Raw genomic sequence first — 24286 nt, 5'->3', positions numbered from 1 at the left:
TAAGAAAAGGATGCTCAAATTCAGAGCACTAAATTGGTTATAAGCATTAACACCAGATACTCGTTTTAAGCTATAAAACAAAAGATTTTTTTAATCAGAAATATTATTTGATACCACCAACGAAATTCAACACATTTTCTAATATTGAAAAGTTGATTCTCAAAGTTATCACAAATTAAGATACATAAGTACCAGTAAGAAAGAACACCTAATTCTTTGCTATCTCTGGAGAAACTGCACACAGTACTTGTAGGTACTCAAACATATCATTTGGAATGAGACCAAATAAGTTCAAATCTTAACCTTATGGCTACTGGTATGACTTTGCAAGAGTCACAACCTGCAACTCTTGAGTCCTCATTAAAATAATGCATGCTTTAGCATTAATGCATGCATTAGCACTTATTCTTTGTAAACTTTAAAACGCTGTGTTTTCATAATGAATTATTTTACCTGATTTTTACAATAACCCTATAAAATATTCTTATTTCCACTGCATAGATGAGGAAATAGATTAATCACAGTTAAGTGATTTGCTCCATATGACAGAGCTAGTAAATAGGACATGGAACCCAAGTCTCTGGACTCCAAGTCTTTCCCTTTCATTTACCCTGAACTAATGTCCATTCAGATATCATATGATTTTTATCTAAGAAGTTAATAAGTTGTGAAATGTTTTACAAATTTAGAAAGAGATGTTTTAAATGTAGATATATTCAAGACACACAAAATGTAATTTTTTTAAAATGTCTTACTAATAGTCATGAAAATAAAAACTGGGCATACCCAACTGAGTTTCAACATGCACACACGCAATGAAATCACGTGCACTTTTGTTAAATACTATAATAGTCAATGTTTAACACATCACTACAGTATTCTCTCATGCCCTCAGTGCTCCTCAAGGAGGTGAATCCAGGCAAAATTATAGAAAACACTGTTCTAATAAGTCTTTCCAGTGCTTTCTATCTAATAGACAAGAATGGCCTCTTGGATATGCCCTTGTTTTCCCCTGCTACATTATTAATAACACTTGTGTTTCCTTCCTGTACTGTGCTATACTTCAATTACTATAATCTAAAAGAGAGCAGGGTGGTTGATTTCTATAGAGGGATTATGACTGAATATTAATAACTCACTTCTAATTATATTCAAAACATTGGCTATGTTCTCTAAATATTTTTTTTTCTTAACTGAAACAGCTAGTTCTGTATATCCTTTCATTAACTTGTTCAGAAAGTATAAAACATGTCACAACCACCAAGGTAACCGACCAGCAACACTGAACTGATCAAAGAGGGTGGGACCGCTGCCCTGACAACTGTCGGTCTTTTCTCTCAATTCAACCAACTCTAAGCACTAAGACCTGCTTAAGAACTAGTCCCGAGGGGGGTGGGGGGCGGTACTAAGGAGATCTGGTTCTAAAGAAGCACGTACTGTGCCAAGAGGAGAAGACTGGGTCGAGGCAAGAGCATCAGCTCCGGCGTCAGCAGGGAGAGCCCATGTGCCTCGGTTTCCTCATCTGCTGAGGAGGCATGAACCCTCACTCGCACGCTGGGATGTTGCAAGAATCAAAGGGGGCCTAGAGGGCTGCAGAAAAGGATTGATGGAAAAAAACGGGACGGCTCGCCATTTGCCCTCAGGAGCCAGGGCCCAAGACCAAGTGCAGGGCAGAGGCCAGCCTGGGTCACCGGGCGTGGTCCCCGCAGTCCTGCGGGCGCCGCCGCGCTCCGGCCAGGGAAGGAGGCCGGGCGGCCTCGCCCCACGCCGCCCCCGCCGCCCCGCCGGGCCCCGCCAGCGAGCGCGCCCACCGCCCACCCCGCCCGGGCGCCCCGCCCACCCTCCGCCCGGCCTCGGTGGCCCGCACCCTCCACCCCCGCTTACTTTCTGCGAGTCCATGGCCAGGGGCTAAGTCCGCTGGGCCCGACACCGCGTCGCAGAACCGCGTAAGGAGGCGGAGGGAAGAGGGACACGCCAAGACCGCTGCCGCGGCCGCAGCTCTCCTCGGCCGCCGCCTCCGTCTCACCCTCAGCCTCAGCGCGCACCGGCGCCGCCCCGTCCGCGCCCACCCCGCGCGCGCCGCCGTCGCGCCGCGGTTGCCAGGGTGAAAGGGCGGCCCGCAGAAGGGAGGGGGCGAGGAGCGCCCGCGCCTGCGCGCTGCCGGGGACGGGCCGGGGCGGGGGGTTGTTGGGTACTGGGAGGCAGTGCGCGCTTCTAGGTCCTGCTGGTCCTTTGAGGGCGCGTCTCCTTCCTTCCTCCATCCTTTTCCCTCCGGCGTGCGCGAGCGCTGCATGCCTTGGAATGGACCACAGCCGGGCCCGTGGGGAGGCCACGGGAAGGAAAGCTCTGGCCCTGGAGACAGATCAGCCCCCTCTCGTGCACGCATCTGAAGCACGTCCCCACACTGGCCGTGGAGGAGCAGCCAGGCCAGACCAGCCCCAGTTATCCCGTGGGAAGAAAAGGGCTGGAATGGGAATGTAGTGGAAATATGGGAAGGGCCTGCAGGACTGTGGCGGGAACGTGAAAAGACTCTGGAGCCTGGTAGATCTTTCCCGAGAGCCCCCCTGGGCACCTTGCTATCTGTCGTTTTGAGCAAGTCACTCTCCCTGAGCCTGTTTCATATTCGGTAAAAAAAGAAATAATGCTGACTTTGCAGAGCATTGTGAGGATTAAATAACGTATTTGAAGTGCCTAGTACATAGTTAGTGCTCAGTAAATTATAGTTATTCGTGGACCTGCTCAGTCTCAACTGAGGAGACAGTCCAGATTGTAGAAAGCTTGGGAAGGAAGGCTTGAAAATGTTCTTCTCCAAGCAGACAGGCTTCATCCTCCATTCTAATGACTCTGGAGAGGCTCAGAAAAGTTCACCTGGGCAATCCTTTATAATGAATGAACAAAAGGGAAATATATATTGAGTACCTGTTAGGTACCAGCTCTGCAAATGGAGAATTCAGCAGTGACAAGGCCTTGCTCTCACTTGGAGAGCTTACAATCTAGTATGGGAGGCTGACCGATAGATAGATACATAGATAGATACATAGATAGATAGGTAAATAAATAACATGAGGTGGTTAGAGGCACTATAAAGAAATATTACATGGGGTAAATGGACTCAGAACTGTGAGGGCTCCATTTCCCATAGGAAGGTCAGGGAAGGCCTCTCTCAGGAGTGACCTGAGTGAAGTGAGAATAAGCCATACAAAGGTCTGGGGAAGAACATTCTAGACAGAAGGAATAGCAAATACAAAGGCCCTGAGAGGGCACGAGCTCTATGTTTAAGAAACAGCATTTATCCTACAAGGCTGTAATTATCTCTATACATGGGTCTCCCCGACTATACTGTGATTTCCTTGAGAGTTGAGATTTCTTTTACCCCATCTGTATCCCCAGCACAGAGCCTGCCATCTAGTATGCACTCAATAAATCCTTTTTTAGCTGGACAGACATGTACAAGAAACAGGATGAAGGGCATAAAAGGGAAAACAGGAACTTGGTTCAGGCTAGATGGGTAGTGCTTGAAGGCCAGGGTCCAGGGAGGGCTTACATGCGCAGTTTTGCTCCTGCAGCTGAAAGGAGTAATGGCATGCAGTCTTGCAAAGAGATGCTCCCTTTCTTGGTACCAAGAGAAAGGAGGCTCCTATCCAAGCTGCCCTAATTCCATGAGGAGCAGTGGGAGCAGCCAGGCACCCAGCCACTAGCGCACTGCTGCAGCCACAGAGGCCGTTCTCCGCACTGGGCACGCACTGCAGCTGAGTCAGTTTCCCATGAAGGAGAAAGGCAGCCTAGGGGTTGGAGAACATCAGAGGTCAAACCTCCTGACTGTGAGCTCCCCAGCCCTACCCCTGCCTGCCACTGTGGGACCCGCCACTAAGGGGAAGAAACGGCATTTAGCACTGAGCCCAGTTCTCTTGCTGCAAGGACTTCACCTCACTACTGTCAGAGGGCACCTCCTGGGCACTTTATGACTGGTGGGCATAACCACAGGAGGAGGCAGAAAGAGGCTTTGGAGACAGTAAGTCACAGCTGAAATGTGATCGCCAGATTCTGTCGCAGGTCACCTCCCAAGAGCTCATTCCTGGCTCCTTGCCTCCTCGCTCCCCTCATTCTTTCCCTGCAGCCCAGCCAGGAGCCTGCAGTTTTTGACAAGAGCTCTACCCTATTTGACTTCTGCCCTCCCCAGATCTCTGGCTCTGTGGCCAGTCTGGCTCCCCTGCCCCGCTCACTCCGGGCCTTCTGCTTCCCCTCGTTCCTGTCCAGGAACAGCTAGTCTCTTCTGGCTGTGACTTCTATCTTCCCCAGCCCATGTGGGCGGTCTCGCCGCAGTCACTCACCTAGCTGGGCACTAGGTCTCACCCCCAGCCCACTCCCGCTGCTCTGGCTTATGGGCAAGTCCTTTGCCTTTTCATACTTAACCTTTTCACAGCCAGGTTGCTTTAGAAGTTTTCAAAAGCAGCTTTACTAATAAACTAAAGCCATTGTTCTCAAATGTGATCCCCGGACCAGCTGCATCAGGGATACCTGGTAACTTGTCAGAAGTGCAAATTCTCAGGCTTCATCCCCTGACCTACTAAATCAGAAAGTCTAGGGGTGGGGTCCAGCAATCTGTGTTTTAACAAGTCCTCCAGGTGATTCTGATGCGCACTAAAGCTTGAGAACCACTGAACCTAGAGAAAGCAAATTGTTAAAAGGAACTACAGAGGCATAACGGTTCAACTCAGGTTTCTGATTCCGAGACAGCATATCTAGCCATGGATATTTATTTGATTGAGGTTCCTGGGCCTCTGGGACCGCCTGTCTGAGGAAATCTCAAATAGGACAGCCTCAGGGTGGGCACCTCTGATGTAAACAGCCTGGCAAAGTTGTCTCTTCCAGAACCAGGTTCCCTGTCCTCTTATGCCAGGCATTGCCTGCAGCCCTGAATTCACTCATAAATTCTGAGAATCCTCCATCTCTTGGGAGAGAAAGTTCCTTGCCTTAAGTGTTGCCAACAGTCTTCCCCTTTGGGAGTCAGTATAGGGCCGTGGGCCTGGAGTTAGCCGTCTGAATTTAAATCCTGACACTGCTGCTTACCAGTCGTGTAGCTTTCAGTGAGTCACTTAACCTCAATGAGCCTCAATTTCCTCATCTTTAACATAGTGATCATAATAGTAGGAATTCCCAGTTAGGGTTGTTGTGAGGATTAAAGGAGATTATGTATGCAAAATGCCTGGTTTAGAACGCATTTAACAAATGGTAGCTGTTACTATTATTAGTCCCCTGCACATCATATCCTTCTGGGCCACCCTTGCGTGGCTTTGTCCCTCTCGGTCTTTGGGGCCTTAGGAGTCCTATTCTCATCCCTACCTCCCCTTTTCACTGTTATACCTGGCTTTTCTGAGGCATAATCACTGGCCGGATGCTGTTCTTTGTTGAAGCCCCAAATCTTCACCCATTGCTCCCTGTCAATACCTGGTCTGAGTCGTAGCATATGCCACCTAGCCCAGGAAAACCCTGAGCTTCTCTAAACCTCACTTTCTTCAGCCGAGAAATAGGCATCCTAACAGGAAAACCTACAAGGGTTGTTGTGTGGATGCAAAGAGATAATTCATGTTCAGTGTTTAGCAGTGTCTGGCATGTAATAAGCACTTAAAAAATATTAGCTATTCTCGTCTCTTCCCAACCATAGAAACCTAATTAATTCTGTTTTTCCTGCCCCCTTTTGACTAAAAACCAAACTTCCCCAAAAGCCCTGGAACCGCTTGGAACTCAGAGTACTAATTTCTGACCCTAGGAACTTGTTATCGACATTTGAGTTCTCATAGGAGGGAAAGGATGGTTCTGTTCTGACATTGGCTGGCGCTCAGTGGAGTGGTCTAGCCACATACTTGGAGAGCTCTAAGAAAGTGGGAGGCAGGGCCGGCCCCGTGGCTTAACGGTTAAGTGCGCGCGCTTGGCTACTGGCAGCCCGGGTTCGGGTCCTGGGCGCGCACAGACGCACGGCTTGTTGGGCCATGCTGAGGCCGCGTCCCACATGCAGCAACTAGAAGGATGTGCAACTACGACATACAACTATTTCCTGGGACTTTGGGGGGAAAAAGGAGGAGGATTGGCAATAGATGTTAGCTCAGAGCCAGTCTTCCTCAGCAAAAAGAGGAGGATTAGCATGGATGTTAGCTCAGGGCTGATCTCCCTCACAAAAAAAAAAGTGGGAGGCAGTCAGTGGTCACGAACCTTGCTGGCAAAGGGCCTGGAAAGCATGTGAGAAGAGACAGAATTAAAGCACCTGTGAAGACGTACTAACTTCTAGTTATAAAATAAATGTCATAGGGAATATAGACAATAATATTGTAATAACTTTGTATGGTGACAGATGGTAACTAGACTTATCGTGGTGATCATTTTGTAATGTATACAAATATTGAATCACTATGATGCACAACTGAAACTATGATATTGTATGTCAGTTATACTTCACTGAAGAAAGAGAGAAAATAAAAATAAACATCTCCACATAAAAAGAAAAATAAAAAGCACCTGTGAATATTTAGCCTGGAGAAGAAAAACTCAGGGGAGACATGATCATTTACTTCAAATTGCTCTAGGGCCCTTGTGTGGAAGAGGGAGCACACTTATTTTCTAGCATCCCACAGATGCTAGAATTAGACCCAATTGGTGGAAGCTACAGGAAGATAGATTTCCACTCAACAAGAAGTCCAACTTTCTAACAGAGCCATACAAAGCTGGAATGGACTTTGTTTGGTAGTGAGCTCCCCATCAGTGGAGGTATCCAAGAAGGGGCTGGGCATTTGCTTGGCAGAGCTGTCACAGCAGGATCAGTCACTGGAAGGGTACCTGGCAGAGATAACCTTCAACATCTTTCTGAACCCTCAGGTTCTATCATTCTGCAAACTAGAGGCCAATAACTATTTATTCTCTTTCTGACTCAGCCTTGCAATTGTACTCACCTCTGGAATGCACTCTGAATCTCTTCTCCCCACCCCCACTCTCATATGATCCATTGCAAGAGGCCCCACTCCTTCCTGGGAGAGTGCAAGAGAGTTAACTCAACTCTAGCCATTACGATGTTACTATGTCACAATACCTTCTCCATGTGTGATGGCCTGCTTTATGCTAGACACTGGGGACACAAATGAGTGAGGTCTGGCAGACACAGGTGTTTCCATCACATCCTGACGTGGCTCTGAAAATGTCTCTGGACTCATCATATTCAGAGAATGACCAAGAACAAAGCAAATTTATCTGCCTGTTGATCTCCTCATTGTGAAAGGATGCTGGCACCCAGCCAGGTCTCTCCAACAGAGGAACAGGCTCATTGTTCCTGGTAAGAAAATTACTCAGCAGCCCCTCTCTGTCTGCATATGCTGTGAAAATGGTATGGGCCAGATTGAGAGCGGGTGATTGAGACTAGGGAGATAAAGGGCCATAGTGAATGACTGCACTTCTATTGCATTGGCTGAGTACCCAGACCCTGATACCAGACTATCTGAGTTCAAATGTCAAGTCTACCATTTACCAGCTGTGTGGCCTTAGGCAATTTCTTAACCTCTCTGTACCTCAACTTTCTTATTTGTAAAATGAGAGTATTAACAGCACCCGCTTGAAAGGGTTGTCATGAAGAGAAATATCAATAGATGTAAAGTGCTTAGAATAATGCCTGACATAAACAAAGTACATAATAAATGTTAGCTATCTATTACTATTTCCTAAAATGAGCCATTCTCCTGAGTTCAGCACCAAGAAATAATGGTGTCTGTGAGCCCTCCAATACTGCAATGCCATGGCTGTCAGGTTCAGGTGGTAGTGTGTCAGCACTTCCTAGGGAAATAAGTCTCGTGAAATCCATCTCTCATTCTGAAAGTCAATCTGAACTTTTCCATAGCAATAGGAGTTTGAAAAGGGAAGGTGACAGGATTTAAGCTGGAAGGGTAGGATTTAAGACAAGCAGACAGAAGGGAAGAGAGGAGCCTTTCCAAGCCAAGGAACCAGTCTGAGCAAAGGTAGGAAAAAATGAGAACAACTCCAGGAAATGGAGATGAAATGAATGGAAATAGCAACCTTCAATGCCCAAATGCTGGGGAAGTAGGAGGAAAACTTTGGAACATACAGGAGATGGAATATTCTGCAGCCATAAAAAATTATCTTGAACTTGAAATTGACAAGCCAAAGAGATTTATGCACCCCTATGTTCATTGCAGCATTATTCACAATAGCCAAGACATGGAAGCAACCCAAGTGCCTTCTATGGATGAATGGATAAAGAAGATGTGGTATATATATACAAAGGAATACTACTCAGCCATAAAAAAGACAAAATCATCCCATTTGCAATAATATGGATGGACCTTGAGGGTGATGTTAAGCAAAATAAGCCAGACAGAGAAAAACAAATACTGCGTGATTTCACTCATATGTGGAAGATAAACAAACACATGGATAAAGAGAACAGATTAGTGGTTACCAGAGGGGAAGGGGGTTGGGGGATGGGCAAAAGGGGTAAAGGGGCACATATGTATGGTGATGGATAAAAATTAGACTACTGGTGGTAAGCACGATGCAGTCTATACAGAAATTGATAAATAATAATGTACACCCAAAATTATACAATGTTACAAACCATTATGATCTCAATAAAATAATTGAAATAAAATTATCTTTAAGAAAAATACAGAGCAATGTGGGAGAAAGCTTATGATATTACAACTTAAAAACAAAACAAAACCTTAGCTAGAATATTTTTTTCTAAATACAATTGCATAATGTCTACTGTAGAAAAGTAACTAATACATTTATAAATTTTTATTTCGTTTATAACTTTTAGCTTAGGTGAGTGGCATCATATACGGAAGCTCAGCCTGGTTTCCTGTGATGAAATATACTACCTACAAGTACTAGATGTTTACTTTTCTGCTTACATGAAAGCAAATCAAAGACAAGTGAATTGGCTTTGAAATATAAACTCAAGTTTGGCATGACTTCCTCATGATTAAAAAACAGAAAAAAGAAAAAGGGACAGAGAGAGAGATTAGTAGGGGTCAGATTGTTATGTTCTCTAAATTTCAGGTTAGGGTGTTGGATTTGAGCATGTTGCAAGTGGGAGGCCACTTACAAGTTCATGAGCAATGAGTTATTTTGGGAAACTTGATTTGGCAGGAGGAATAGGAAAGACAGAAGTGGGATGAGTCTGGGGTGAGGAGTTGACTGGGGATCCAGAGACCCAGACCTCTCCCTTCTACTCCCTGTCCCTCCACCTTCCCTGGTTAGATCCCTACAGCCCCCTGCCCCATCCCCTACTCCACCACCATTAGAATACAGTGATTATCTTAGCATTACAAATCTTTAGTTTTTCAGTCAAATGGAAAAAATAATAAATTGGCCTTAAAGAAAACTGTTGGCTTTCCTCCTAAATCATCTAAAACAGAGGTCAGCAAACTTTTTCTGGAAAGGCCCAAATAGTCAACATTTTAGGCATTGTAGGCCATATGGTTGGTCTCTGTCACTACTATGCAACTCTGCCACTGTAGAGAGAAAGCAGCCATAGACAGGACATAAACGACTGAGTGTGGCTGTGTTCCCATAAAACCTTACCAAAATAGGTTGGGGGCTGGATTTGACTCACAGACTACAGTTTATCAACTCCTGATCTAAAAGAACATTTTGTTATTTTTCTTAGAAAATAATTCTGTGATTCTTCTGTGCCTATACAGTCTCCCTGATCCTCCCTCTCAGACACTTCCCATACACATCCACCGCCATCCCCACCTCTATTGATGAGAGGAAGACCAGTGATGATGTGATGGGCCAATGATCTCTGGAGCAATGATGGGCAAAGCAGAGTGTTAAAGTGAAGGGTCTTTGGATCTAGATCGAGATTTGAGCCCTGACTCTGCCAACTGTGTGATCCCAGCACACAACCTCTCTGAGCCCAGTTTGCTCGTGGGCAAAATAGAGATGATAGGTGCAACCTCACAGGGTTTTTGTGAGGATTAAATGTTGGTGAAGCACCCAGCCTAATGACTAGCATGGAACAGGCACTCAATAAATAATTATTAATCCACTATGGCTCTATAAATAGCAGTCAAACAGAACAGATCCAGCCTGAATGGAGAGAATTCCAGGGTGGATCCAGCCTTCAGGCCAGTATAGGCGCTAGAGTGAGAAGCAGCCGGGATCACTTATACACGAGGCTAGATAAGAAGGCAACACTAAATTTGAAGACACTGCTGCAAGACAGATTTGTATCAAATACTTCTGATGAATCATTTATTAGGCAGCCCCACTGTACCAAATCCACTTGGCTGTTGGTGGCTTGGGAACATGGTCGCACGCTTCCATTGAAGTAATAAGATCCTGCTCTTCATCCTCAGACTCGCAACAGCTGGTGAGTGGGAGAATCTCGTGTAAACAGCCTCCTCTGAGTTCACTCTTCCGGGCTCATGGGACCAGTCACCTTTTCTTCAGCTGGAAAATAAACACATCAAGAAAATGAATGCTTCTCTCCTAGGGGAACACGAGACATGAGAAGCAATCAATAACAAGAAATTACGTGGGATAATCTTTAGGGAAGAAACTGAAATGTAAGAGGCTAAATACACACACACACACACACACACACACACACACTTAGATTAACAAATAAGGAAGATATCTGAGAATCTGAGTTCAAATCTTGATTTTACCCCCTTATCAGCTGTATATTTGTGAGTAAGTTATTTAACTTCTGTGCCTACATTTCCCCGTATATAAAATGAAGATAATCATGGTATGTTCCTTTAAGGTTGTTGTGAGAATTAAATGCATTAATAAAGTGCTTAGAACAGTGCCTGACACATAGTAAAGAATGCTATAGCTATTATTGGTATCAGTATTATTCTTTGACAAAGACGTTTTTAGAATAGCTGAACAACTGAATCAAACAAACACCTAAGGAAGCAAATTCAAAACTAACACGGAAAATCTGATTCTATGGTATTCTCAAAGACCCAAACCTGAAATTCACATGAAACTTTGGAGTTTTCACTCTTATGACTCAGCAGTGGGACAGGTGAGACCAGGAAAACGGGTGTTCCCATAGTTGAGTTCAATTCAAGAAACAGCAACTGACTAAATGTACTGAAGTTGACAACTATATTGTGGTTTGTAAAAGGATATCCTCATTCTTAGGAAATACACATGGAAGCAGTTAGGACTAAAGGGCCATGCTATATGCGAATTATTCTTAAATGCTTCAAAAATACTAGGTGTACATACATTCATGTATCTGTATAGAGAGAGAAAAAAATAAATGTTTAACAATAAGTGTAACAAGAGTCTATGGTGTTCTGTGTACTATTTTTATTCTTGCAGCTTTTCTATAAGTTTGAAATCATTTCCAAATAGAAAGTTTTTAAAAATCCACTAGGATGGGTTAAAAATAAAATAGAAGTGTTGACTCAAGCTTGACTATCACAGAAGCACGGGGCAACTGCAGGACAAGTAGAGGTGACAAGATACAGTCCTGACCAGGTGCCAAGAGAGCCTGGACTTGGAACGAGGAGACGTAAACTAGTTCTATGAGTCAAAATCTAACGGAGACAGGCTAAGATCGCCAGACACACTTGTCTCCATAATAGGCTCTGCTTGTGCCCAGGTGCCTAAACCAGGTTGTATGTGGCAGTAAGAATAACATTGCTTGAAATCCTTGCAAGTTTCATTTTAGGTTTCAGTTTCGAGACTTTTGTTTCACGTGCCAGTTATTGCCGCTGTGCTGATCCCCTGCCTCAGATTCCTCCCCAACTTCAATCCATTTTGCAAACTGCTAATAAAATAAATCCCTAAATCATTGCTCTCACCACATCAGCTCCTCACTCAAGAAATTACAGTGGCTTCCTATTTTCCACGACACTTTATCTAAACTTTGCTGTGTCATCAGCTCCATGTTTTAGGATTTTACATATTTTGACTTGCAGCTTCAACTTTCATGATTTTTTTCCCCATCACTGAAAATAACAGAACCTATGATTAACCTGACATCCGATAGTGGTTGATGCTTAGTTACTGTCATGTGGCCTGAACGCTAGGCTTGTGCCAAAGCTGTGATTTGTCTGAGACTGAGATAAAAGTTCTTTCTCATTTTTTTATTTAAATAAACTTTTTAATTTTAGAATAGTTTTAGGTTTGCAAAGATAATACAGAGAGTTCCCACATGCTCCACACCTAGTTTCCCCTATTGTTTAACACCTTACATCACTATGGCACATTTGTCACAACTAATGAACCCACACTGGCACATATTTATTAACTAAACTCCATACTTTATTCAAATTTCATTTATTTTCCCTAATGTCCTTTTCTATTTCAAGATCCCATCTAGGAGATCACATTACATTTAGCTTTCCTCGTATTTTTAAATTTTAAAATATTATTTAAAAAGCCAAACATAGGGGCCATTCCTGGTGGTACGGTAGCTGAATTCACACACTCCGCTGTGGTGGCCTGGGGTTCGCAGGTTTGGATCTTGGGCGAGGATCTACACCACTCATGAAGCCATGCTGTGGCAGTGACCCACATACAAAATAGAGGAAGACTGGCACAGATGTTAGCTCAGGGACAATCTTCCTCAAGCAAACAAAAAGAGGAATATTGGCAACAGATGTTAGCTCAGAGTGAATCTTTCTCACCAAAGAAAAAGCCAAATGTAAATAAAGTATGTAGTCTTATCGAATAAGATTTTATATGACACTTTGATGCAATATCTTTCCTACTACCCTTGAACACGAAAAAACTACAGCATCTAACTCATCCCAAGACGTGATAAGAACATTCATTTTAAGGCTTCCTGAATTTTCTCTTTGTGTCAGATCCCTTGGGAGCCCAAAACACCCTTCTCAGATTTCATGTCCAAGGCTACATCTAATTAGCTGGTCCAAGAAAGCTTTGCTTCCTATACAGTATAAAGGAATTCTCTAGACAGTAACCCACATGAAGATTCCTGAAATCTCGTGTTTGACACAAACACTTGGTGCTAAAATGAGCTTTCACTACTGCCTGTGGAAAGGACCTCAGTAACATCACTGCTGGCATTATTCCCTCACGGGCCAGGACTATTAGAGTGTCTTTTATGGAAAACTATAGTATCAACTGCCCCTAAGCTGCTAATGACTTTTCTCTGGTTCAATTATAGGGAGTCTATTCACCCTACTCATAGAGCCCATTAGCTCATGGAGCTAATTAACAGGCAAGGTTTAATCCCTTTTTCTAGCCTCCAATTTGACACTTGGATCTGCCTTCCTTCCGACACCCTCATCTTTCCCTGCAAAGCTGGAGTAGAAGAAAAAGTTCATGATACCATCTAACCAAGTGGCCATGTTTTTCCCATCAGGAGTGGGTAATTTCCCATTCTCTCTCTTAAGGAAGAGAAACCCCTTCTTAGAAGAATTTCTTAGATGGCACCTGAATTTAAATTGGCATCCTTCAAAGGGTTAATAGTTATCAAGATTTCAGATAATAAAAATATTTGAAAAGTGACAGCAACTCTTCCCAAGTGAAATACTTGGCATAGAATTTTAAACAGGCAACATAAGATTTTTATTAATTTTATTTTTTTTTAATTTTTGATGTTTCCCTTGTCTGTTAGAAAACCCAACATAAAAGTAAAGGGAATTTTGAAAAAAGAAAAATTCATTCATAATTTCACCATCCTAGCATACCTATTTTCAGGTTTATGACTTCCTTTTTGCCTTTGTCCATAGTTTGTGTTTTTTTAACCTCATATTATATTATACACATTTCCTATGTTTCTGGTATTCATGTAAATTTTTAATGGTTATATAATATTTCATTAAGTATATGTATAATTATTATTCAAACATTTCCCTAATGTGCTCTATGAGAGGAAAGACTTTTGTCTGTTTTCTTCACCCCTGTACCCTCAGCATTTAAAACAAAAAGTAGACATTCAGCACATATTTGTTGAATAAAAAGTGAATCTAAATGGTTTCAAATTTTTACTGTCATTTATTATTATAATTATTATTGTTATTTCATCCTGCTTTCTTTTGACTTAATTTTTTCTCACTCTATTTCCTTGAAATAAAAACAGTTTATCATGATTATTATCTCTCTTTTATGTAGAAAACATTTACAGTGATCAATTTTCTTTGATTATGGTCTTGCTGTGATTGGTATGAGTCCATGTAAATCCCTTGCATGTCTGAAATGTCTTTATTCTACCTTCACATTTATTTCATAGTTTGGATAGGTAGAGAATTCTATAATAGAAATCATTTTCCCTCAGAATTTTGAAAGTGACCTTCCATTTTCTTTTAGTTCCCAGTGCTCTGTGGAGAAAGCCATTGTCATTCTGATTTCTGATTCTTTCTTGTCCCCTTCTCTCCCCTCCTCCCTCCCTTTGTCCCCACCTCCCACCTCTCTGGAGTGCCTATTATCTGGATGTCGAATCCCCTGGAATGGATCGCTAACATTTTATCTTTTCCATCTTGTTGTTTTTGTCCTACTTTCTGAGAGATTTGCTCAAATTCATCTTGAAACTCTTCTATTAAGTTTTACATTTTTATTCTATTTTTAATTTTCAAGAGCTCTTTTTTTTCTCTCTCATTCTTCCTCTTTTAAATAACAAGCTATTTTCATAGATATAATCTTTTCTATTATCTATCTTAATTTAGTAATTTTTTAAAAAGTTTTATTCTACCTTACAGTCTGTTTCTTCCAAGTCATTTTGTTGTTGTTGTTGTTTTCCTTCTTTTGGTTTCTTTCATGGTAGAGACTTGCCTTAAGGGTCTGTTAATTCTTAATTGGAAGTTTTTTATTTGTGAGTAGATTTTGTAATTGAAGTGCTTCACTCTAGGGTGATCTGGCTAGGGTTCAATTGGCGAACTCCTGGTGTTAACATCCTAAGGTATTTTCCCTTGGCCTAGTCAGATTCCCCAGACAATAATCTTCCAATCTCCTGGTTGGTGGGTGAAGGCCTGGTTGCTAGCATTCCGGGGGCTAAGGGGGGGAAGAAGGCCTCAGGTCCTCTACCTTCTGTATGCAGACTTCCACTTAATCCCCCTGATTCCACTTCCACTTAATCCCCCCAAGTCCTGTTTTACCCTCTTCAGAGAATACCCCTCTAGTTGTCTGCTGGGGATGAGAAGAAGCATTTGCCTAACTTCACAGAATAGAGGATGATGTCTGGAAAACTTTAGTTTTTTAATATACCTTTTAAAATTTTAATTATAACGTAAATACAATAAAGTACACAAATCTTAAGCACACACGGCTAACAAATTTTTATACATGTATGTATCCATGTAACACCATCCAGATTAACAGAGGATATTTCCAGCACCTAAAAAGACTCCCTCCTGTGCCCTCCCAGTCAAAGCACTCATCAAAGTAACTATTCTTCTGTTCTCTTTTACCATAGCTCAGTTTTGCCTGTTCTTAAACTTGATTTAAATGAAGTCACACTGTGCGTACTCTTTTGTGTCTAGCTTTTTGCTCAACATTATTCCTGTGAGATTTATTCATGTTGTTTCAAGTTAGCTGTAGTTCATTCTTTTTCATTTCTGTGTAGTATATCACTGTATGAATATACCTCAATTTATTAATCTATTTGACTGTTGTGGACTCTTGAGTTGTTTCCAGTTTTGGGCTCTTACAAATAATCCTTCCATGAACATTATTGAACATGTCTTTGGGTGCACATGTGCATACATTTCTATTTGGTACATACCCAGGAATGGACTTGCTGGATCTTAGGACATATTTTTATTTTTAGCCTTAACAATACAGCCAAACAAGTTTCCAGTGTGTTCGTACTGATTTATTTTCCCATTGGCAGTATGTGAGAGTTCCAGCTGCCCTGCAACCTAGCCAACACCTTTAATTTTAGCCATTCTGGTGGGTGGGTAGTGGTATCTCATTGTGATTTTAATTTGTATGTCCCTGATAACTAAAGACGTTAAGCATCATTTTATATGCTCACTGGGCATTTGACTATCCTCTTTTGTGAAGTGCCTATTCAAGTCTTTTAGCAATTTGTGTTGTCTGTCTTTTTCTTATTGATTTGCAGGAGGCCTTTATTAATTTTGGATAGGAGTCCTTTATCAAATGTGTTTTACAAATATCATTTTTCCAGTCTGTGGCTTGCCTTTTTGTCTTTTGATGAACCAAAGTTCTTAATTTTTATAATGTCAAACGGAAGGCTCAATTTTAATCAACTTAAAAAGGAATAATTTCATTTAAAAGTCTGGGCCATCTTTCTGAGTTCACTGTAGTGCATTGTAATAGAACTTGTGCTGAGCAGAAAGCCATCTTCGTTCCAAGGTTCAGGGTTATGATGCTTGTTCCAGCTGTCATCAAGATTGAACATTACCAGACACAAACTATACTATGCTATTCTAGGATCTTTGGTACCTGTAAAGAGGAAGAGAGGGATCAATCGTTGGTTGTTCAGACAGATCATACTGCAACGAAGCTTTGGTTCCTCAAGACAGAAGGACAAAGCTTCCAGGTCCAGGGAATCATTGTCTCTGGCCCCCTTCTTTACACTTTGCTTGTTAATAATCTGATATCATTTTGGATAAGTCTTATACAATCTTGCAGATACCTCCCCCACCTACCTTCAACAAAGCAGAACAGAAAGACAAGCATTCTCTTATACACAAATAACAAGGTTTTATTACCTTTAACAAGGAGTGGCCCAAACTGATAGTTGGCTTACTAGTTAGCTATTGACACAGAGCAGGGCTATAAATCAACTGCTCAAAAACTAGAGCCACCATTCAACTGTTTTTAACGTATAAAACATGATAATTTCATATAGTCAACTTACTGTTTTTGGTAACTTTGCAAATAGTTTATGTTGGAAGTATGCTAGAAATAAAAGTCCTCAAATCAAGGTCAAATCAATTTATTGTGCACAGTACAGAGTAGGGGCTCAATAAACATTTATCAGATAAATTTGAGGGTGCTGAGATGGGTGTCAGGAGTTATATCTGCCTAAAATTTACTAGGCTGCAAATTCTTTTAGCCACGCTATATGGACTGGAATTTGGGCCTTATTCGTCAATTTGTCTCTAAGGAGACTCTTGGAACTGATCAGAGTTCCACCCTCTTTTCAGGTGCATCCCCTTCTTACGGTCCTCATGTCCCAGAAGAGGACGTCCATTTCCTACCATGCCAGGTGACAGGTAAGAAGCATGGGCCAATGTTCAACTATACTCCAGGTACTTGTTAGAGACACTTAGCTCGGCTAAGACATATAGACCAATGGAATAGAATTGCAAGTCCAGGAATAAACCCATACATCCACAGTCCATTGATTTTGACCTTGACAAGAGTGTCAAGACTGTTTAATGGGGAAAGAACAGTCATTCAACAAAGGGTGATGGGACAACTGGATATCTACATGCAAAAGAAGAAAGCTGAACACCTACCTCACACCATGTACAAAATTAACCAAAAATAGATCAAAGACCTAACTGTATAAGCTAAAATGATAAATCTCTCAGAAGAAAACAGGGCTAAGTCTTTACGACCTTGGATTAGGCAGTGGTTTCTGAGACATGACAACAAAAGAACAAGCAACCAAAGAAAAGATAGATAATTGTACTTCATCAAAATTATACAGTTTTATGCTTCAAAAGACACTATAAGAAAGTGAAAAGAAAATATTTGCAAATCATGTATCTGATAAGGATCTAGGACCCAGAATATATAAAGAACTCTTATATTCAACAACAAAAAAACAAACAACCCAATTTAAAAAATGGGCAAGGGACCTGAATAGATATTTCTCTTGAGATGATATACAAATGGCCAATGAACACATGGAAAGGTCCTTAAAATCATTAGTCATTAGGAAAATGCAAAACGAAACCAAAATGAGATAACACTTCACACTCACCAGGATGGCTATAATCAAAAAGACAGAAAATATATTTTGGCCAGATGTGGAGAATCTGGAACCCTCATACATAGCCATTGGGAATGTAAAATGGTGCAGCTGCTGTGTAAGACAGTTTGACAGTTCCTCAAACAGTTAAACACAGTTACAATATGACCTAGGAATTCCACTCCTAGATATATACACAAGATAATTGAAAACAGATCCACAAAACAACTCGTATACGGATGTTCATAGCAGCATTATTCATAATAGCTAAAAGGTGCAAACAACCCAAATAGCCATCAACTGATGAACAGATAAACAATATGGGGTATATTACACAAGGGAATATTACTCAGCCATAAAAAGGAGTGAAGTACTGGTATATGCCACAACTTGGTTGAACCTTGAAAACATTACACTAAGTGAAAGAAGCCAGACAAAAAAATCGACATATTGTATGATTCTATTTACATTTTACATTTTGTTATCTGTCTATTACATTTATATTTTATTACATCTATTACATTTACATTTTATTTATTCTATTTTGTATTTATTCTATGAAATATCCAGAATAGGCAAATTCATAGAGAAATAAAGTCGATTAGTGGTTGCCAGGTCCTGAGTGACGAGAATAGGCATCAACTGCTAAAAGGCATGGGGCTTCTTTTTCGGATGATGAAAATGTTATGGAGTTAGATTGTAGTCGTGGTTGCACAGCTTTGTGAATATGCTAAAAACCACGAATTTTACGATATTTGAACTATAATTTCAATAAAAAAAGAGAAAGAAAATAACAATGAAAAACTTTAGTAAGAAATGTTTTAGCCCTACATGATAAGAACTGTAATTAAGGCACTCACACACACACACTAAGAGACAGGAAAGAAGATTTCAACAAAATTGAGATAATACCAAAGTTCTTCATGGGAAGAATAATTATTTAAAAAATTATTTTTTTACAAGTTAATTTATATAATGAATAGTCTTCTAATTAAAACTGCAGAGACCTTTTTGACAGACAGTAAACAGTTAATACGTGATTTTATATGTCAAAGGATAATAAGTGGCTATACAGAAAAATAAAGGATATTAACCAGACTGGGAATGCGGTGGTGGAGTTACCATTTTACATAAGTAGTTCAAGCAGAGCCTCACTGATAAGGTAACATTTGTACTGAGACCTGCAGCAAATGAGGGCATGAGACACGTGGAAGCAAGTGCAAAGGCCCTCCGATATGCCTGGTTATACCAAGAACAGCCAGGGGCTAGGAATCTTGGGGCTGGAGCAGAGTGAATGAGGGGAGAGTAGGGGGAAATGATCGGAGAGCAGTAATAGGTGGATGGGTGGGGGTGAACCATGTAGGGACTGTGAATTTTATTCTGAGTGAGATGGCAAGACACTGGAGAGTTTTGAGCAGAGGCGTGAGGAGATCTGACTTAGACTTTAAAAGGATCACTCCGACTCCTGTGTTGAGAATAATAAGTAGGGGGACAAGGCTGAAAGCAGGAAGATGAGTTAGGAACCACTTGCAATTTTTTTTTTTTTTTTTTGGTGAGGAAGGTTAGCCCTGAGCTAACATCTGTTGCCAATCCTCCTTTTTTTTGCTGAGGAAGATTGGTCCTGGGCTAACAACCATGCCTATCTTCCTCTACTTTATAGGTGGGATGCCCGCCACAGCTTGGCTCGGTAAGTGGCGCGCAGGTCTGTGCCAGGGATCCACACCCATGAACTCCGGGCCGCCGAAGCAGAGTGCACAAACTTAACCACTACATCATCGGGCCAGCCCCCACTTGCAATTTTTTAGGCAAGAAATAAAGGGTGGTAGCAGTGGAGGAGGTGAGAGTGATTGGATTATGGATCTCTATGGAAAAATAGAGTCTCCAGGATTTGCTGATGGACTGGACATGGGGTACGAGAGATGAGTGGTCAAGGATCATTCCATGCCTTTCATTTTCAGCAAACGGAAGCACAATGTTGCCATTTACTGAGAAAGGAGTTTGGTTTGGGAATGTTAAGTGTGACATGCTCATTAGAAATCCAAGTGGAGGCCACAGGTAAATGGAAAGGCCTAGGGTGAATCTAAATTTCACCGGGAAGAAAAATGGGCAAGAGTTCTAAGGAAAATTTCAAAATGAAGATTAGTGTAGGGAACCGCCCTTACAGAGATGAAAGTGCTATCTAAAACTACAATAAATAAAACTGGTACAAGAAACCATGGAGAGTGCAATGAAACAAGAGATATACCTGGAAACAGTTCCTAAAAGGCATCACTGCATTTGCAAAGTGTTGATTTTCTTACTGTTTGCAACGAGCTCTAAACCTTGAATGATAATTCTGCTCTAACTTTGTTGAGGGATGCATTTTTCCAATGGAAACATCTTTATTGTTTTTCCATAAATATACATAATTATTGTAAAAGAAATAAAGTAATTCAGAAAAACCCCACCCTCAAATCCCTCCAACCTTTGAGATAATCTGGTTTTCCATCCTTCCAGATCTTCCTTCTAAAGCATGATATGAATCATGTGTCCCGTGGATGGGGAAGTGTATCACTTGGCTGTGGGTGAGCCACGCTAATGCCCATTGTGGAGATGTGAATGCAGCTTCGTTTTATTTTTCAGGTAAACTCCCAGTCACTTATTAAAGCTTTCTATATCTTTCAAGAACGTTGGGATTTATTAAAGTATGGAATAACTTTATCAGTATCATGGTCATAATCATAGCAACTAATATGTTCTTTTTAGAGTGTTTCCCAGGTCACACACTCCATGCTAAATGCTCTACGTGGACATATAATGGAATCCTCCCTACAGTGCGTCTTTTATAGATGAGGGAACTGAGGATTCAATGGGCTTAATTAACTTGCCGAAACAGAAAAATAGCAGAGCCAGGATCTGAACGCAGATGTGGCTGATCACCAAGTCCAAACTCTTAACTACTATACTTCTCAGATTATTAAGAGTCTACTACATATGATAAAACATCTTCACAAATCAGTGGGGGAAGGGATAAAACACTAATAAATGATTTGGAGGAAATTTGTTAAATATTCAAATGCAGCTTGCTCCATATTATATTATAAAATTATTTTCCCCTATTAATAAATATGAAAAATGAAAGAAACAAAACCATTAAAAATAGAAAATAAATTATACCTTAATTTGAAAAAGAGAAAAAATTTATATTTAATTGAAGAAAATATAGGTAAGTATTTTATTGTTTTGGTGGATAAGGAAGGACTTTTTTTTTGCTGAGAAAGATTCACCCTGAGCTAACATCTGTCGCCAATCTTCCTCTTTTTTTGCTTGAGGAAGATTAGCCCTGAGCCAACATCTGTGCAAATCCTCCTCTATTTTGCATGTGGGTCACTGCCACAGCATGGCTGACGAGTGGTGTAGGTCTGCACCTGGGATCCCAACCCGGAAACGTGGGCTTCAGAAGCAGAGCACACTGAACTTAACCACTATGCCACGGGGCTGGCCCAAGGAAGGACTTTTGAATTAAAAAAGGGGAAGAAAACACAAAATAAATTATCAATTTGTCTACTGTAAAAATTTAAATCATTTATAGATAAAAATATCACTAACAAAATTAAAAGACAAATTATAAAGAAGATAAAATATTTGCCATAAATGTGACTGAAAAAGTGCTAATATCCCTAATATATAAAAATCTTTTATCGATCAGTAAGAAAAGCAGTGATGTCTGAATAGCAAAATTGACAAAGGACATGAATAGAGAGTTGACAGAAAAGGACATATAAAAAGCTGATAAATTAATGCAAAATATTCAATTCACTAATAAGAAATGCAAATGAAAACAACAAAGGACTGTCATCTTTTGCCTTTAGGGTTTTCAGAGGTAAATGACAATGATGTCCTGATATCTGCCAGGAGTGGGAAATGGGGACATTCACAGACTTTAGAATAAATGTAAATTGGTAGAACCTTTCTGGAGAGCAATTTGGCATATGTATCAGCATTCATAAAGAAGTACCATAATATTATTTGTATTTAGTAATATTTCCAGAAGTCTATCTTAAAGAAATAATTAGCACATGACAAATATATCTCTACAATAAAAAGACTATAAATAATCTAAAAGTTTAATAATAAAACATTAATATAAGAGAATATAAATCCACTATTAAAGATCATGTTTTTGAAGAATATTTAATGATATGAAACATGCTTATTATATGTATACTTATACATATAAAATATTATATAATGTTAAATGACAAGGACAGGATATGAAACTTTATATATTTTATTATCAACTCTGTGAAAATGGGTATATATATGTGGAGAAATATTATAGGCAGAGATATATAAATATATAAATCTAGCAGGAAATACACAAAAATCATAAAACTAGTTATTCTAATTAAAGGGATGCAGCATAGTTTTTCTCTCTTCTCTGGAAATATTTGCTACAATGATTTGAAATGAAAATTTGTTACTTTAACAATCAGGTTAAAAATTGTAACTTAACAAGAGCCTTTTATAAGGCTAATAAGTTATTCAATAAGTCTAATAATAAGTCATTCAAGTTCTAGGAATGTACCCTTAACAATGGGTAGAGATAAAGATAAAGATTTCTATACAAAGCTGATCATTTTAGCATCATTAATAATCTCCTAATTTTGAGAGGAAACTGCTAAATTCAATTATAGGAAATAAATAAAATACAGTACATTCAAATGAAAGAATATTATAAATCTATTAGTCTTACTTTCAAGGAATTTTTAATAACAGGAGGGAAATTTTCACGTATTATGTTAAGGGAAAACAGGAGATAGAAATTATTTAATATATATCTCATTTGCTTTTTATTTTTAATATGACCTGAATTAGGTAGATATGTGATAGATAAATAGATAGATAACACATAAACACACACACACAAAGGAAATGTGCCAGATGACTAGTAGTTATTATCTTTGGGTTATGAGAATATGGTTATTTTTTCATACTTGCATATTTTGTGTTTATTTTTTAACTTTATTGTTGTAACTGGTATTTTTTATTATCCATAATGAGCAAAACGATTTCTTCAATCCATCTATTTATTTATACATAGTCATTTTATTTATTTACTCATTTATTTGCTTATTCCCCAATTTCTTCACTTAACAGTTTCTTTACAGACACTGGGCTTGAATTCAGGCTCTGGCAACTAGTAACTGTGTGACTTTGGGGAAATTACCAGTCTTCTCTTAGCCTCTGTTTTCTCATCTGTAAAACGGGAAGAACAACATCTACTCTGCAAGAGTAAATGAGGTGATGTATATAAAGACCCAGCACGACGACTCACTCATCAAAGATTTTCAAGAAATAGCAATTGATATTATTTATTATTTTTAAAAATGAAAAAGTTGTAGAAAACGAAGAAGTAGTGGGGAAGAAAATGGGTGGGCAGAGACCTTCACATTCTCCCAGTTAGTGGAATTATTTAACTTACAATTTTATAATAAGAACCATAAAATACATTACATTCTTGGGACTTGAAAGGAATGTAAATGTCAATGTAAATCTAAGATCAAACATAAGGAAAAATAACATTAGGAGTAAATGCACTAACCGCAGCAAATTCTCCAATGTTGCTTAATCACTATGATACTGTCACCTTGTGGAATTGGTGATGCATTACATATCCCAGCAAATTTGAGATTTTATTTTGAAGCAATTTACATAGAAAGGCTAAATTACACAAATATTCTTACCAATAAAACCTAACATCTAACAAGGTGGGATAATACATAAGTTGTTCAAGCATATACTTACGTTAAAAATAAAAATTTTAAATGTAGACAGTGATGTTAAAGGAGCTTAGGCAAACAAAAAAAATCACCATAATTCTATCACTGTAAGCAATAACATCATTTAAAAATTCTTTTTTTTTTTTTTTGTGAGGAGATCAGCCCTGAGCTAACATCCGCCAATCCTCCTCTTTTTCTTCGCTGAGGAAGACGGCCCTGGGCTAACATCGGTGCCCATCTTCCTCCACTTTATATGGGACGCCGCCACAGCATGGCTTACCAAGCAGTGCGTCGGTGCGCGCCCGGGATCCGAACCAGCGAACCCCGGGCCGCCGCAGCGGAGCGCGCGCACCTAACCGCTTGCGCCACCGGGCTGGCCCCCTAAAAATTCTTTTTATTTCATCTCATTTTCTTTTCATTTCTAAGTTAATATTATAGAATCAGCATTTTCCATGCTGTGACATTCTTCCCACTGATTTTTAATGGCTACCTAACATTTTATTGAATGGATGTGCTGTTCCCAGGCTCAACATTCCCTCAATGCTGGACATCGAGACGGCTTCCAGAAAAATGTCAGTTTACTGTGATAGTTTCTGTACAGATAGATTTTAGTGTATTTATTTAGTTACAAAAATTAACATATATT

The 24286-nt window shown here is 40.2% G+C and overlaps 2 protein-coding genes across 2 annotated transcripts in view; both read right to left on the bottom strand.

Annotated features, from left to right (window-relative positions):
- Window positions 1-2000, bottom strand: part of FSD1L (fibronectin type III and SPRY domain containing 1 like) — a 61301-nt gene extending 59301 nt beyond the window's left edge. The window contains exon 1 of the mRNA XM_058523706.1: window positions 1885-2000. Within this exon, the coding sequence (XP_058379689.1) occupies window positions 1885-1899 (15 nt within the window). The 5' untranslated portion in view covers window positions 1900-2000. The remainder of the gene's footprint in view (window positions 1-1884) is intronic.
- Window positions 2001-10382: 8382 nt separating this feature from the next.
- SLC44A1 (solute carrier family 44 member 1) overlaps window positions 10383-24286 on the bottom strand; it is a 185197-nt gene continuing 171293 nt past the window's right edge. Inside the window, exon 16 of the mRNA XM_058523704.1 lies at window positions 10383-10458. Within this exon, the coding sequence (XP_058379687.1) occupies window positions 10444-10458 (15 nt within the window). The 3' untranslated portion in view covers window positions 10383-10443. The remainder of the gene's footprint in view (window positions 10459-24286) is intronic.

This window comes from Diceros bicornis, chromosome 28, assembly GCF_020826845.1.
Source record: "Diceros bicornis minor isolate mBicDic1 chromosome 28, mDicBic1.mat.cur, whole genome shotgun sequence".
Taxonomy (NCBI): Eukaryota; Metazoa; Chordata; class Mammalia; order Perissodactyla; family Rhinocerotidae; genus Diceros; species Diceros bicornis.
This window is presented reverse-complemented; position numbering and strand designations above follow the sequence as displayed.